We start from the raw sequence: 15,276 nt of genomic DNA on the forward strand, positions 1-15,276 counted from the left end.
CTGAACCAGATCTGGTCTGTTTTTGTTATATATTTGCATAGTAAAGGACTTTAAACGAGTCTCAACAAGCCCAAAGGGAGGTTGGCGTAGTGGGGTGGGACCTTTGCTGATAGACCGGCAGTCAAGGTTCAATTCTTATGGGCATTGCCCATCTGCGAAAGCCAACACTTAGCATAGGCCCCGGGGGCAGGGATTCTAACCTCAGATCGTTTTATGCTGCTGGCACGACGACCGTAGGTATGGCAGGCTGCTGCTGGCACAACGACCATAGGTACGACAGGCTGAGCCAGTGCGACTAGGTTTTCGTCCTGAGTGTGATTTCTTCGGGTTATAAATTCAAAAAGAAAAAAACAGGTCTTAACAAGATTAAACTGGTGTTTGAGCTAGCTGCAGCTTTTGTTCTCTGAAATTTTAAAATCACAAAATCCAGAAATCTTTTTTTTTTTTTTTTTGAAAGGCAAGCTGGGGTTAGGCAGACAAATAAAACACTGGGTTTTGATCCTGCAACGTCCCAAAATCTAGATTCTTTGACAAAGCATGTGATAACCAGTTTCCTTGTTAGTGCAATTCGGTGAATTTTTCTCCCTTTATTTCTGCTTTCTTTAGGTACTTGTTTTTTAACCTGAAGCTTGTGAGAAAGTATGGAGATGAAGAATTCTGTGCTTGTTTTCATAATTGGGTTCCTGGTATGGCAGTACATGGGAGGCCATGTTGCAGCTGGAGGAGGCTTTGTTGCAGCCAATGGAAGACACTTTGTCCTGAATGGGGACAGAATTTATGTGAATGGCTTCAATGCCTACTGGCTAATGCTCTTGGCCTCTGATCCTTTCCAGAGACACAAAGTAACCTCAGTTCTCCAGCAGGCTGCTAAGTCTGGGCTAACAGTGGCTAGAACTTGGGCTTTTAGTGATGGTGGCTACAGACCATTGCAGTATTCTCCTGGCCGCTACAATGAGGCCATGTTCAAGGTGACTGCATTTCACTCTTTTCAATGTGTGTGTGTATGGAGCTCGTTCCCCTCATCCCCTATGCATTCCCCATCTTCATACCTCTCTTAAATCTTATGATGCAAGTTGTTTTGATCAAATTTAGCCTTATAGATGGATTCAGCATGGTCAATTTAATAAAAACCGATGTGTATGTGTTTGTGCGCGTGTGTGGAGCTCGTTCCCCTCATCCCGTAAGTCATCCCCCATCTTCATACCCCTCATATATCTTAAGATGCAAGTTGTTTTGATCAAATTTAACCTTGTAGATGAATTCAGCTTGGTCGATTTAATAAGACCAGATGTGTATGTGTATGCATCCCCATCTTCATATACCTCGCTTAAATCTTGCAATGCAAGTTGTTTTGATCAAATTTAACCTTATAGATGGATTCAGCATGGTTGATTTAGAGAGAGCCATTTTAGCCACATATCCGTGGTGACACAAACCGGACACGCTAACACAAACACGACACATTGTGGATATTTTTAATCATTTTAATATTTGCAGTGATATTTTCAAATAATTTTTTTTTATTTTTTTTCTTGTTTGCGATGGATTAGCGACGGATATATCTGTCGCTATACATATAATTTAGCGATGACTGTAAATCCGTCGCTAAGCCGAGGTCGCCGTTTAGTACCGGCGGATTCGCGATGGAATCCGTCATTTGTTATTCCGTCGCAATTAGCGATGAAACTGGCGACGGATTTATTCCGTTGCCAGTTAGCGTCGAAAAATTCGTGACGTAAGCTATCCGTCGCTACTTCGCCGCTATGCCTGTTAGTGACAGAATAGCAACGAAATGAGGTCGTCGCTAATCCATTGCTTTGTTGTAGTGTTAATAAAATGCATTTTTAAGTATTAAAAAACAAAAGTTAGCTTTTATTTGACTAAATTTTTTTAAAAAAATTTGTGTCCCCATGCCATATTTTTCAAAACATTTCCGAACTTGTTGAACCCTCATCGCTTGTCGGGTAGTAATTGTGACATATATATGTGTGTGTTTTAAGTGTAAGGGAGTGCTACATTGTGAAAATATGAATTTTGATCTGAACAAATTTTATGGATATTTTCTTTTTTTTTTTTAAAAATTGATGGATATTGCAGGGCCTGGATTTTGTGGTCTCAGAAGCATCAAAATATGGGATCAGCCTGATCATGTGCTTAGCTAACAACTACCAAGATTTTGGTGGGAGGCATCAGTATGTGCAATGGGCAAGGGAACGCGGGCAGTATGTGAACTCAGATGATGATTTCTATAGGAACTCAGTTGTGAAAGGCTACTATAAGAACCATGTCAAAGTACCTTTCTCTCTCTCCCACTCACACTCAGTTGCAATGTGATTGCACACTTTTGGCGTGCTGTTGCAACTGATCACCCTCCATCTGCTGTTGGGTTCACCATCTGACAGGTTGTATCCCAAAGGGTGATCAGGTACAGCAGCACACCAAATGTGTGCAATCACATTTCACCTCATCCTCCCTGGGGTCGATGCCACTTTACCTTAAAAATCTTCTGTTGTGAATTTGGCAGACAGTTCTTACTAGAGTGAACTCAAAGACTGGGAAAGCATACAAAGACGATCCCACTATTTTTGCATGGGAGCTCATGAATGAACCTCGATGTGAGAGTGACCTTTCTGGTAGAACACTGCAGGCAAGCAAATTATTTGCCTCAAATTCATGGATGTTACAGCTCTTGAGTATTTCTAACTTCATATAAGAATTCTGAGTGTGATTTTTTTTTTCTTTTGGTTCTGAAAAATGTTACAGGGTTGGATAGCAGAAATGGCCTCTTATTTGAAGTCCATAGACACTAATCATATGGTAGAAGTAGGACTAGAAGGTTTCTATGGAGAATCAGCACCTTCAAGAAAGCATTTCAACCCTGGTTATCAAGTTGGGACAGATTTCATCACCAACAATCAAGTACCAGGGATCGACTTTAGCACTATTCACGCCTATCCAGATCAATGGTACTTTATTGTTACTACTCTTTTCACTTGACATCCATGTAAATTTCTCAACCTTCTACGAGTGATTGGTAGGAGCTGTCTCCTTGTGGAGGGACGTTGCAGGTTCAAAACCCAGTGGTACGATTGAATAATAACTGGTGGGGTCTGCTTAACCTCAGCTTGCCTTTCAAGAAAAAAAAAATCTCGACCTTTTGGGGAATGCAGCTCATTCTCTAGACGGGCACATCAAAGCATGTTAATAGATTTCTAGTTGTTTTTTTTGAAAATTCTGATCCATAGATGTGTTTAGCATGATTGACACTTGGACCATGCATTTTTATGAAAAAATTGGTATTTAGAACCTCTAAAATTTATGAAAATTGTAAGCTGTTGATTTTTTGAAAAATGATAAAAACCGATCCATGCATAGGAATCAAGTGCTTCAAAAGTGATTTCTATAAAAACAATATTATATTGTTGTAAGTTTAAATCTCATGGGCGTCACCCCTTGCCCAAGCCGAAGTGTGGCGACTCCTTAAGGGCAAGGGGTAAGCTCAGGAGTTTTATGCTGCCAGGACAATGATCGTAAGTACGGCAGGCAGAGCCAGCACGGCTAGGTCTTTGAACTTGGGGGTTGTTTCTCCGAGTAAATATTATAAAAATATATATGTAAAATGTGTTCCTTATGCCCCTTTTTTTGTAAGCTAGGTCTCCTTCAAAAATCGCAGTTTTAAGTATTTGTTCTCATGTCTAACATCATGGTGATGTGATCTATAGGTTTGATTTAGTGGGAACCAGCTTGGATCGCTCTGCATACAGGTTTTTTGTTTAATCCGAAATCAATGTCTATGAATGTAATAGTTTTTTCTAGCTCATAAAAACATGTTTTTTTATCAAAAAAATTGATCCAAGAGTTGATCCCACTAAATCGATCATGTTAAACACATCTAATGGTTCAGATCTATAATAAAACACTTAAAAACCTATAAGGCATAATGGGGCAGAACAAGAAATAGGGCTCTCTCTCTCTCTCTCTCTCTCTCTCTCTCTCTCTCTCTCTCTCTCTCTCTATATATATATATATATATATATATATATATATATATATATATATATATATATATATATATATATATATAGCATTTTAACTCGACTGGTGGTGAGATTTGCTTGTATCCAACAGGTAGGGGTTCCATTCTCATTATGATTCCATTGATAAAAGAATGATTTTTTATTTAAGTGAGCCAGCTTGGGTCCCCTCGTTTGGCTTGGGTTCATACAAGCTGAGCTCAGCTCGCACAAGCTTTACAAACCGATCCCTGACACTACAACATGGCCGTAAATGAACCGAGTACAAACAGCCCCTGTTCAGTTCGTTCGACTCATTTACCAGCCCTACTGCCATATGATTGGCTGGAGGCACAAAGGTATTAGTTAAGAAATCCTTGGATCTCCTCTCTTTTGGTTTTGGTGGTAGGGTCTGGGAGAGATTGATGCCCTACCGAACATCTCATCTCCAAGCGGTTAAAACCCCTCGGTCGCCCCCTCGAAATCAAGTACCCTTTATACACACATTTCTCTGTTTGCAGGCTGCCAGCAAGCGCCAGTGAACATGACCGGCTCTCTTTTGTGAAGGCATGGATTACTGCACACGTTAAAGACTCAGACAGTGTGCTTAGAAAACCACTACTCTTCACAGAATTTGGGGAGTCTTCCAAGGGCAGAGACTTCACTCGAGGAAATAGGGACATCTTATATCAGATTGTCTATGATAACATCTACTTCTCTGCAATGCATGGTGGTGCTGGCGCTGGTGCACTCTTCTGGCAATTGTTCGTTGAAGGAATGGACGCACTCAAAGATGGGTATGAGATTGTACTCAGTGAGGTACCTTCAACTGCAAAACTGATTGTTGATCAATCAAATAAATTGACAAGAGCCCGATCTGTGCTTGCAAGATCGACGGCTGATTGAAAGATTATAGATAAATAAATAAAATGATTGTAGTTTCCCATTGGACGAATCAACAGCAGTAGTTTTAATGTCCTGCTGTTGGTTTTGGTTTTGAGTTTCGAGAGAGTTTCTGGGTGTCATAACCTACATAGCTTGAACAAGGAAATTTCTATGGAAAATACCATGTTTCTTAAATCTAATGAAAGAAAATTCATATGAAGTTTCTTCCTTTCTTGAGCAGCACCACTGGAATACGAGTGTAATTCATAAGTACTGTCTTATTTCATGATCTTAATTCTTTTCCGATATTAGTTGATCTACCAGAGCAATTAATTAACCAAACGCTTTGTGATTCAGTTCCCTCTGTGTGTGAGAGAGAGAGATGCAGTTCATTTAAGATGGAAATTTCTTGTGGGTGCCATCTTGGCTGGTGCCGGTCATCCTCTGCAATGGGTTTTGGGTGTCGTTCATCTTTGTGATGGACGGTATCCAAAGTGCCTTGGACTTGTTCTGCTCTCAAGTGAAGTGCCCTACACCCAAACAAGAAGATCACCAAGGGGTTTGCATATTGTTGACCTCGATGAAAAGGCATCTTGGCTCCTTAGAACAGTTTCACTATAGAGGATATTTTAGTAACTAAGTGTAGGGGTGTCAACGGGTCTGGTTTACTCGGATCAGACACGGACCAAACCCTATAGGGTCCGGGAATGGCGATAAATAATAAGATCTGGGTCCGGACTTGAAGGTCCAATTAATACATGAACCTGAGTATAGTTTGTGAAATTTTATATCAGACCCAGATCCGACCCGAATTCCGATTAAGACCCGCAATTTTCAATGTAAAAATGATGAAAGAAATATTATTTTACTGGGTATGGTCTGGGTCTGGTTTTTGTAGTTCTTATTGAATCTGGGTATGGTTTCTCTTATAGTAGACTTGATTAGATCTGGGTTCGGACCCGGTACCATACCCAAAAATCTGGTCCAGGTCTGGTTCCACCTGGGTCCGAACCAAACCCGAACCGTTGACACCCCTAGCTAAGAAAGGCGATTTTGTCACTTAGATTGATTGGTGAACTCGAGTTTAACGATAGATCCACAATGGGCAGGAACATGGATAATGTGCTAAGAATCATGGATTCCTTATTACTTCAAAGCATAAGGAGGAGCCCCTATGCATTAGAAGACCGTGAGAAAGTTGACATCTCTTGGGGCATGTTTGTTTTGGTCATGGGTGAGAAAGTAGAAGCTTGATAAAGTAGATCATAAGTTGGGAGATGTTGCAAGTTCAAAACCCATTGGTATGTTGTATAACTGGTGGGGGTCTGCATAACCCAAACTTGCTAAAAAAACGTATGGTGATTGTGATTACCAAAAATCACCTGTTTCAAGTGAGAAAACAAAGATGATGTTCATTTAGGGCATGTTTGAGATGCAGTAAAAATCGAACAGTGGAAACGATGGGCGCAAGTCTGTGGTGTTCATGGAACACTGATTCAATCCCTCTCTCTCTCTCACCCCTGTGCAGTGCCAAGCGGCGAGGCCACCAGCGAAAGGCTGACAACAGCACTTGATCTCTCTCTTTTTTATTAGGGTTTTGAATCAATTTTTTTAATTCAAGCTTTTTATATTTAGTTTGATTATGGTTTTTCTTTGATTTTTTTATTAGGGCTTTGAATCAAATATCTTGGATTACACTACAAGAAAATTGTTAATTAGCGACGGAAATTAGCGACGGATTTTTCCCGTCGCTACTTAGCGACAGATTAGCTAGAGATAGAATCTGTCGCTAATTTGCGACGGATTAACGAGGAAACGACTTTTATCGCTAATCTGTCGCTACTTAGCGACGGATTAGCGACTGCATGTTTTTGTCGCTACTTTTGATTACAAGAACACCATTTTAGCGACGGATTTAGAGAGGGAACTCTGTCGTCGCTACTCCGTCGCTAATTAGCGATGGAGTAGCGACAGAATATATTCTGTCGCTTTTTTGGTATTTGGGTTTCGCGACGGCTTCGCGACGGAATTTTTCCGTCGCTAAGCCGTCGCTAAATGTCGCGTAAATCCCTAATCCCATCCCTCTTTCTCTTTTCCCTGTTTCGCTGTACTGCACCCTCCCGCCGCCCGTCGGCCCTCGCCACCGTCCGGCCACCGCCGCTCGCCAGCCGCCGCTCCCCGTCCACCGCTCGCCAGCCGGCGCTCGCCAGCTGCCGCTCCCCGTCAACCTCCCGCCACCGTCCGGCGAAGCGCAGGTTCTTCTTCTTCTTCTTCTTCTTCTTCTTCTTCTTCTTCTTCTTCTTCTTCTAAACGCAGGGGGTACGCCCCTTCCCTGCCGGAAACGGAGGGGGTTTAACCCCCTGCCGTGCTTTCCGGCAGGGGGGGTTGACCCCCTGCGTTTCCGGCAAGGGGGGTCGACCCCCTGTCGGAAAGGCATGGGGGGTCGACCCCCTGCCGGAAACGCATGGGGGGTCGACCCCCTGCCGGAAACGCATGGGGGGTCGACCCCCCTGCCGTAAAGGCACGGCAGGGGGTCAACCCCCCATGCCGGAACTGCCTTTCCGGCAGGGGGTTTAACCCCCTTCCCTGTTTTGAAAAGAATTTTTGTCGGCTGGGCCGGCTGGGCCGGCTATGGCCCTGTCATAGGCTCGCCTAGCACCCAGCCGACTGGGTGCTGGGCCTGGCGCACCTGCCAGCATGCTGGCATTCAGCCGAGTGCTACTCGGCTGGCTGCCAGCCAGCCAACAGCCACCAACGTGAATAAAAAGATTTTTTTTTTGAAATAAAGGGATCATACCCAGCCGATCACTCGGCTGGGCCAACAACGAGGGTTCACGGCTTGACTTCGGCTGGTCTGTCAGCCGACACCCATACCACATCGATCGTGCCATGGATTTCTTTTTGAAAAAAAAAATGAAAAACAAGAAAAAATATCAATATAACATAGTGGATTCGTAGATCCACTGATTCGCCATGGATTTCCATCAAAACATCCATGGAAATCCTACCTCTACCCGATTTCTCAAACGTTTCACATAAGAAAATGCCCGTACCTTGAGAGAAATACCCGATTTTTTTAGTTAGTGTTTCATCTTGTTTCATGATTAGTTAGTTTGTTACTTAATTTGTTTTGTTTTTGTGCAGATTTTTCAACGGAACCAACTCGTGCTCGGCCACCTGTGGTAAGTAAATGACAAAAACAATGCAAATCGGGTAAATACCCGTGGTGAGTAAGTGATGCAAACGTATCACATGTTATTTAATTTATTGAATGCAGCACTTTATTGTTCACACACTCACTTAGTTGTTGATATCTAGGACTGCTTTGTTGGAGTTTGGAGATCATGCTGAGCATGATTTTAATGTAGAAATATGGAAGTGTTCTTATTTTTGGAGTACGGAGTCCATGCTAAGCATGGTAGTAGTTAGTGAGATATTGAAGTGTGTTTGCTGTAGGTACATGTTTGCCATTTATTTGATATGAATGATTATGATGTATTGCAATGTTTGATGTAATTGTATCCATGCTTGCATGTAGTTACTTTCAATTTGATTTTGACTTCCATGTGAAATTTTATAATAAAAGCATGCTTCAAATGATTGTATCATGTCATTAATAGTTTGCACATGAAAATATTAAGTTATCAATGCATGCATCAAAATTCTTGTTATTGTTTGACATAGTATATTGCATGATAAATTTGATATTTTCTTCATCGTCGCATTCTGATTGTTTTTTTCTTAATTCGTTAGGATACTATTCGTAACATCATACGACAGAATGACTGCAAACCGTGAATGGATGTACCGTAGGATAGTGGACAATGAGTTATCGCATGAATATATGGATGGTGTCGATAGTTTTATTGAATTTGCAACGGCGAGTGTCAGTACGGTAGATCCCACAGGTCGGATTAGGTGTCCCTGCAAGATTTGTAAGAATAATCGATTTGTAGAACCTCATGGCGTTAGACATCACCTATACAGGAAGGGTTTTGTGAGTGATTATCAGAACTGGGCGTTTCATGGAGAAGAATTTAGAAACGATTTTGATGCACGGGTGAATGTGGTGTACGATAATCCATATACGAATTTGATATTTGATGCTGCAGGAACAGAACTGGGTTCTGCTATGAGTTCTAGTGATGTAAGAACTGTCGTAGATGAAGAATCACCAAACGATGCAGCTAGTAGATTTTATGATTTACTTAAAGATGCTGATGAGCCACTTTGGAACGGTTGTGAGAGTCACACTATCTTGTCTACAGTTCTTCAACTAATGAATTTGAAGTTCGAGTATAATTTGAGTCAATCATGTTTTGACCGTTTGTGCATGATTGTGAAGAGTATGTTGCCTAAAGATGAGAAATTGCCACAAAATTTCTATCGTGCGAAAGTTATGGTCAACGCTCTAGGTATGGGTTACAAAAAGATTGATGCTTGTCCAAATCACTGCATGTTGTATTTCAAGGAGCAGGAAAACGACATATCATGCCCGTCATGTGGGCATCCTCGGTTCAAGCCAAAGACAAGAGGCAATGGTAGCACGAGATCAAAGGAAGTTTCATACAAGTCGCTCCGCTACTTTCCTATCACTCCTAGATTGCAGCGATTGTATATGTCTTCAAAGACAGCTAAACACATGAGATGGCATGCAAATAAAGTTCGACACGATGAAAACAAGATCACGCATCCTGTTGACGCTGAAGCTTGGAAGCACTTTGATCGTACTCATCAGAACTTCGCAATGGAAGTGCGAAATGTTAGACTCGGTCTATGTACAGATGGATTTAATCCATTTGGGGGTAGATCAACTCCATACTCATGCTGGCCAGTATTTGTAACTCCATACAACCTTCCACCAAGCTTGTGTATGAAACATCCAAATCTTTTCTTGTCTCTGTTGATCCCTGGTCCGACCTCACCTGGCCAAAATCTTGATGTATATCTAAGGCCATTGATTGATGAATTAAAAGTACTGTGGGATGACGGTGTTACCACGTATGATGCCCACAAAAAACAAAATTTCAACATGAAGGCCGCTGTTCTATGGACAATCAGTGACTGTGATGCATATAGAGAAAAATGTGTTTGATAATGTGTTCAATACAGTAATGAATATTAAAGGAAAAACGAAGGATAATCCGAAGGCCCGTATGGATTTAAAATTAATATGTAAAAGACCAGAATTGGAACTCAAAGAGTATAATGGCAAAGTACTGAAACCAAAGGCGAAGTACGTGCTCGGACCTGATCAAATAAAACATGTATGTCAATGGTTGAGACAACTGAGATTTCCAGATGGATATGTCTCTAACATTGCTCGGGCTGTGAAGATTGACGATGGACAGTTATATGGGTTGAAGAGCCATGATTGTCATATCTTTATGCAACGATTGATACCCCTAGCATTCCATGATATGTTAGACAAACCTATATGGGGGGTATTGTCTGAGTTGAGCGGATTTTTCAGAACATTGTGCGCATCGGAGGTCATTGTATCAGATGTAAAGAATCTCGAGGACTCTGTTATCACCACTGTTTGTCTGTTAGAAAAGATATTTACGCCAGCATTTTTCGATGTTATGGAACATTTGATCATACATCTGCCATATGAACTAAGGGTTGGTGGCCCTGTGCAATATCGATGGATGTACCCATTTGAAAGGTATATGTTTTTTTATATTTGTCTCTTTAATGACAGATATTTAAAATTTGAAATGTATATTCTTGTCAGATGCATGTTCGACCTAAAAAAAAAGGTTCGTAATAAAGCAAGAGTAGAAGGCTCTATTTGTGAGGCGTACACTTTAGAAGAGATTTCAAATTTCTCATCTATGTACTTCGAACCTCATATTTCAACACGTTACACATGCCCGCCCCGTAACGATGATGGAGAACAAGTAACTGTAGCTGACAAGCTGTCGATATTTCAACGACTTGGGCATGCATTTGGTAGTTGCCGATCAAGGCTATTGACAGATCGAGAGCAAGATGCAGCACACATCTATATTCTTTTTAATTGTTCAGCGATCGACCCATACATCGAGTAAGTATATGTATATGCAACTCAATTATAAATCCTTTTATGTTCTATATGTGGATACATGGCTCGGTAATATAAGTATTTGTGGTTTGCAGACGATTTGATCTGGAGTTGCAAAGCAAAGTTTCACATCTCACTAATGCAGAAGTACAAAAAGAACGTGAAACTAAGTTTGTGGAGTGGTTGAAACAGTTGGTAAAGAAGCTAACATAAATTTTGTACTTATAAACAACACTAAGTTACTTAATTGATCGTGATCACAATAATTGTTTATGTCTGTGCGTAGGTTCGCCATGGTGATGTTAAAGATCAAGGAATATGTGATTTAGAAAATGGTCCGACCAAAGTTGTGCAATGCTACAACGGGTATATCGTAAATGGTTATCGATTCCATACAAAAGACTACGGTATAAACAAATCAACGATAAATAGTGGCGTGTGTGTCAAGGGTAGCAGCTACGGTGAAAATGAACATGATTACTACGGTGTTATAGAGGAAATAATGGAGTTGACTTACTTAGGCATGAATAACAGGGTTACGGTATTCAAGTGTCATTGGTTTGATCCAACTGCAACAAGACTCGACAAAGCTTCAGGCATTGTGGAGGTGAATCATAAATCCAGGTTTGGAACATATGAACCATTCATATTAGCCTCGCAAGCTCAACAAGTTTATTATACTTCATATCCGAGTATAAAAAAGTCAGATAGAAATGAATGGTGGGCAGTTTGCAAGGTGAAATCCAAACTATACCCCGAGTATGATCAGTTACAAGAAGATGAGTTAGCTGAAGACAGTGATTACTATCAATCAGATGATGTCTGTGACTTCGCTTATGGTCACGATGTTGCGCATGATATGCATGTCATATCTCCATTGGCTGATGAAACATTCATAGAGGAATGTGATCCAAATGATGTACCAAGTGGATGGGCAAACAATGAAGAAGAAGAAGAAGAAGAAGAAGAAGAAGAAAGTCAAACTAGTGACGAGGAAGAATTCTCAAGCTAGTGAAAAAAATCTTATACTACAAACCTCTATTTAAATGCATTGTAATACTTGATGTGAGTTGTATTGCAATACTTGGTGTGAATGATTAAAAATTTTATTTCAATGTATTGTAATACTTGATACGAATGATTCGAATGCATTGTAATTTATCTGAATGTATTATAATTTATGCAATTAACGAATGATTTGAATTAATGCAATACTTGATGTCAATGATTTGAATTATTTGAATGCATTGCAATGCTTGATGTGAATGACTTGAATGCATTGTAATACTTGATGTGAATTATTTGAATGTATTGTATGACATATGTTATTTGTTAGAATATGGTTCGTGGAGGTTATAGTGGTCGCTCATCCAGTAGTAGCCAGGCTCAACCTTCATCTTCACGGGCTCCTGTGATAGGTATATCATATAACTAATTAGATGCTTGATTAGTTCAAATGCACATTCTGAGAACTTGGTGTGTATTTTTTTACAGATGATGTTGCGCCTGTATACGACCCACCTACACCAGTTGATCGCACAAGTCAACAGCCAACACAGGAAACAGGGTCTTCACAGGCTGGCACAAGAAGACTCATTCGAATAGTGTATATCGATAATCGACCGTAAGTATTTTGTTTTCAATTATTGCATATCTTTTAAATATTTTATATTGATATTTACTGTGTAACAATTCATGTGCAGCACGAGGTTTGAGCCACAAGAAGTAGTACGGGAGATTAGGAATTCACTTCTTCAACATCTACCAGGACCAGTTGCTCAATGGAAAGAGTACCCAAAGGAGGTATTAGACAGATTGTGGTCCTCATTCATGGTATACAGTTGTTCCTCATAGTTAATGTGTTTCATATTTAATTTATTTAAGCAATGTCTACTAACTTTCTGAAAATATTTGTAGGCTTCGAATCGCTTTGCAACTACGGTGGAAGAAAATGATGCAAGGAAGGTGTGGCAGAAGGTGGCTGCCAATCGATTTGCAGACATGCTGCACACTATGAAGACTGCAGCAAAAAAAGCATCTGGCGTAGTAGATGATCCATTACTGTGGAAGGGCCATGGTCCTATTACTATCAGGAGAGATTACTGGGATGAAATGTGCGATATGTGGGCGGGAGATGCATTTAAAAATCGCTCTGCGAAGGCTTCACAAAATCGATCGAAGATGCCCGAAGCCCATCTACACACAGGTGGATCTAAGACATTTGGGAGCCACCTAAAGAAAATGGTAACTCATCAATATATAATATTAATTTTATAAGTATAGTTGCAAATTTGTGTACTAAATCTTTTGTCATTTAACTTCGCAGGAAGCAGAAAAAGGAGGCAGTGTACCATATAAGGATGTGTTTGTAGAAACACATAAACGGAAGACCACGGGAGTCTTCGTATCAGAGAAGGCGAGAACGACAACGGTATGTATTAATTCTATTAATAATCATTGCAATATATATGCAAGTCATCATAATGTTATCATTAATTATTAATGAATACTTTAAACATTATTTTGTAGGAGGCATATGAGCAACAAATGGTAGAGCGATATGGTGAAGACGCTACTCAGCATCCATCATTTGATCCTACAGCATGGGTGACTGCAGCAGGTGAACCCAAAAAAGGTCGCGTGTTCGGGTTTGGGAGTAATATGAACACTTCACCAGTTATTGGTTCTTCCAGTTACGGCTCACCAACTTCTTGCGCCGACATAAGCTCCAAGCAGCCGACTATTCTTTTCGGTGATGATGTACGCGAGATCATTAATGAATCACTGAATAACTACTTCCAATACACCGTCGCCCCCTTTCTCCGAAATGAGATCAAGGCCGCTGTTCAGGATAGGGGATCTTCGATTCCAGGTCCCTCTCAGGTATAATCACATATATAGTTTTTTTGACTATCTTAAAGCACATCTGAGCATGGTAGAATCACATATAGAGTTTTTCTAGATGCCTTAGAACACATATGAACATGCTATAATCACATATTCAATTTTTTTACTGCCTTAGCACACATATGAGCATGATAGAATCACATATATATATATTTAACTTTTTGTCTGTCTTAGAGCACATATGAGCATGATAGAATCACATATAAAGTTTTTTTGATTGCATTAGAACACATAAGCATGCTATAATCACATATTCAGTTTTTTTACTGCCTAAGAACACATATGAGCATATTATAATCACATATTCTGTTTTTTGACTGCCTTAGCACACATATGAACATGCTATAATAACATATAGAGTTTTTTAACTGCCTTAGAACACATATGAACATGTTATATATCATTTATGATAGAATCACATATAAAATTTTTGGCTTTGCCTGCCTTAGAGCACATATGAGCATGCTATATTCACATATTCAATTTTTTTACTGCCTTAGCACACATACGAGCATGATCGAATCACATATATAGTTTTTTGCTTGCCTTAAAGCACATCTGAGCATGGTAGAATCACATATAGAGTTTTTTTATATGCCTTAGAACACATATGAACATGCTATAATCACATATTCAATTTTTTGACTGCCTTAGCACACATATGAGCATGATAGAATCACATATAGAGTTTTTTTATTGCCTTAGATCACACATGAGCACATGATAGAATCACATATAGTGTGTAATTTATTTCATTATATTTTGTTTATCAATACTGACTGTTCTTTTCTTGTGTAGGCTGCTAGCGATAATCAGGGTAGTGGAGCTGAAGGGACAGATAAAGACAATGAACAAGAAGACGCACAAAATCTTGGCGATGATTAGAGGACTGTGTTGAAGAAGTTCTATTTTTTTTATTTTTCCTAATTGTAATTGTTGAATTGTAAATAATTAAACTTCTTAGTTTTAAGGTGGAACGATTAATTATTATAGATACTTGTTATATGAATTTTTTTGTGTGGTTTGTTTTTTATTTACAGGAAATATAAATTGTACAGGAAATATAAATTGTACAGTTCTCCGTAATTAATTTTTAAATAAATTTTTTTTGATTTTTTTTCGTTTTTGCGACGGATTAGCGACGGATGATTCCGTCGCTATTCATATTAATCTAGCGACGGCTTAGCGACGGAATTAAATCCGTCGCCACGCCGTGGTCGCCGTTTAGTACCGGCGGATTGGCGACGGAATATAGCGCTCGTTATTCCGTCGCAATTAGCGACGGACTTGGCGACGGAATAATTCTGTCGCCAGTTAGCGTCGAAATATTCGCGACGTAAGCATACTGTCGCCGCGTTGTCGCTAATCCGTCGCTAACATGGTTAGCGACGGATTAGCGACGGATTAGCGACGAAAGGTGGTCGT

At 40.1% G+C, this 15,276-nt stretch overlaps 2 protein-coding genes across 2 annotated transcripts; both read left to right on the forward strand.

Moving 5' to 3' along the window:
- Window positions 1-641: 641 nt before the first annotated feature.
- Window positions 642-4,919, forward strand: LOC149846395 (mannan endo-1,4-beta-mannosidase 1-like). Its single transcript, XM_089991150.1, has 5 exons — window positions 642-968; window positions 2,098-2,292; window positions 2,525-2,647; window positions 2,764-2,966; window positions 4,535-4,919. Exons 1-5 carry the CDS (start codon window positions 642-644, stop codon window positions 4,917-4,919), a joined length of 1,233 nt encoding a protein of 410 aa, XP_089847276.1.
- A 1,080-nt stretch (window positions 4,920-5,999) lies between these two features.
- LOC149846396 (uncharacterized) lies at window positions 6,000-14,842 on the forward strand. The gene is made up of 4 exons (XM_089991159.1): window positions 6,000-6,140; window positions 13,271-13,375; window positions 13,474-13,827; window positions 14,650-14,842. Exons 1-4 carry the CDS (start codon window positions 6,000-6,002, stop codon window positions 14,734-14,736), a joined length of 687 nt encoding a protein of 228 aa, XP_089847285.1. The 3' UTR covers window positions 14,737-14,842.
- The last annotated feature ends 434 nt before the right edge of the window (window positions 14,843-15,276 follow it).

The sequence above is a fragment of the Nuphar pumila genome, chromosome 2, assembly GCF_984573655.1.
Source record: "Nuphar pumila chromosome 2, dmNupPumi1.hap1.1, whole genome shotgun sequence".
Taxonomy (NCBI): Eukaryota; Viridiplantae; Streptophyta; class Magnoliopsida; order Nymphaeales; family Nymphaeaceae; genus Nuphar; species Nuphar pumila.

What these genes read in the sequence shown, in the direction of transcription:
- LOC149846395 (XM_089991150.1), top strand. Translation starts at nt 642, where the DNA reads ATGGAGATGAAGAATTCTGTGCTTGTTTTCATAATTGGGTTCCTGGTA. An exon ending in ACAATGAGGCCATGTTCAAG is followed by an intron (nt 969 to 2,097) that starts GTGACTGCATTT and finishes TGGATATTGCAG; the next exon opens with GGCCTGGATTTTGTGGTCTC. An exon ending in ACTATAAGAACCATGTCAAA is followed by an intron (nt 2,293 to 2,524) that starts GTACCTTTCTCT and finishes TGAATTTGGCAG; the next exon opens with ACAGTTCTTACTAGAGTGAA.
- LOC149846396 (XM_089991159.1), top strand. Translation starts at nt 6,000, where the DNA reads ATGGGCAGGAACATGGATAATGTGCTAAGAATCATGGATTCCTTATTA. An exon ending in TTTTGGTCATGGGTGAGAAA is followed by an intron (nt 6,141 to 13,270) that starts GTAGAAGCTTGA and finishes TTAACTTCGCAG; the next exon opens with GAAGCAGAAAAAGGAGGCAG. An exon ending in AGAAGGCGAGAACGACAACG is followed by an intron (nt 13,376 to 13,473) that starts GTATGTATTAAT and finishes ATTATTTTGTAG; the next exon opens with GAGGCATATGAGCAACAAAT.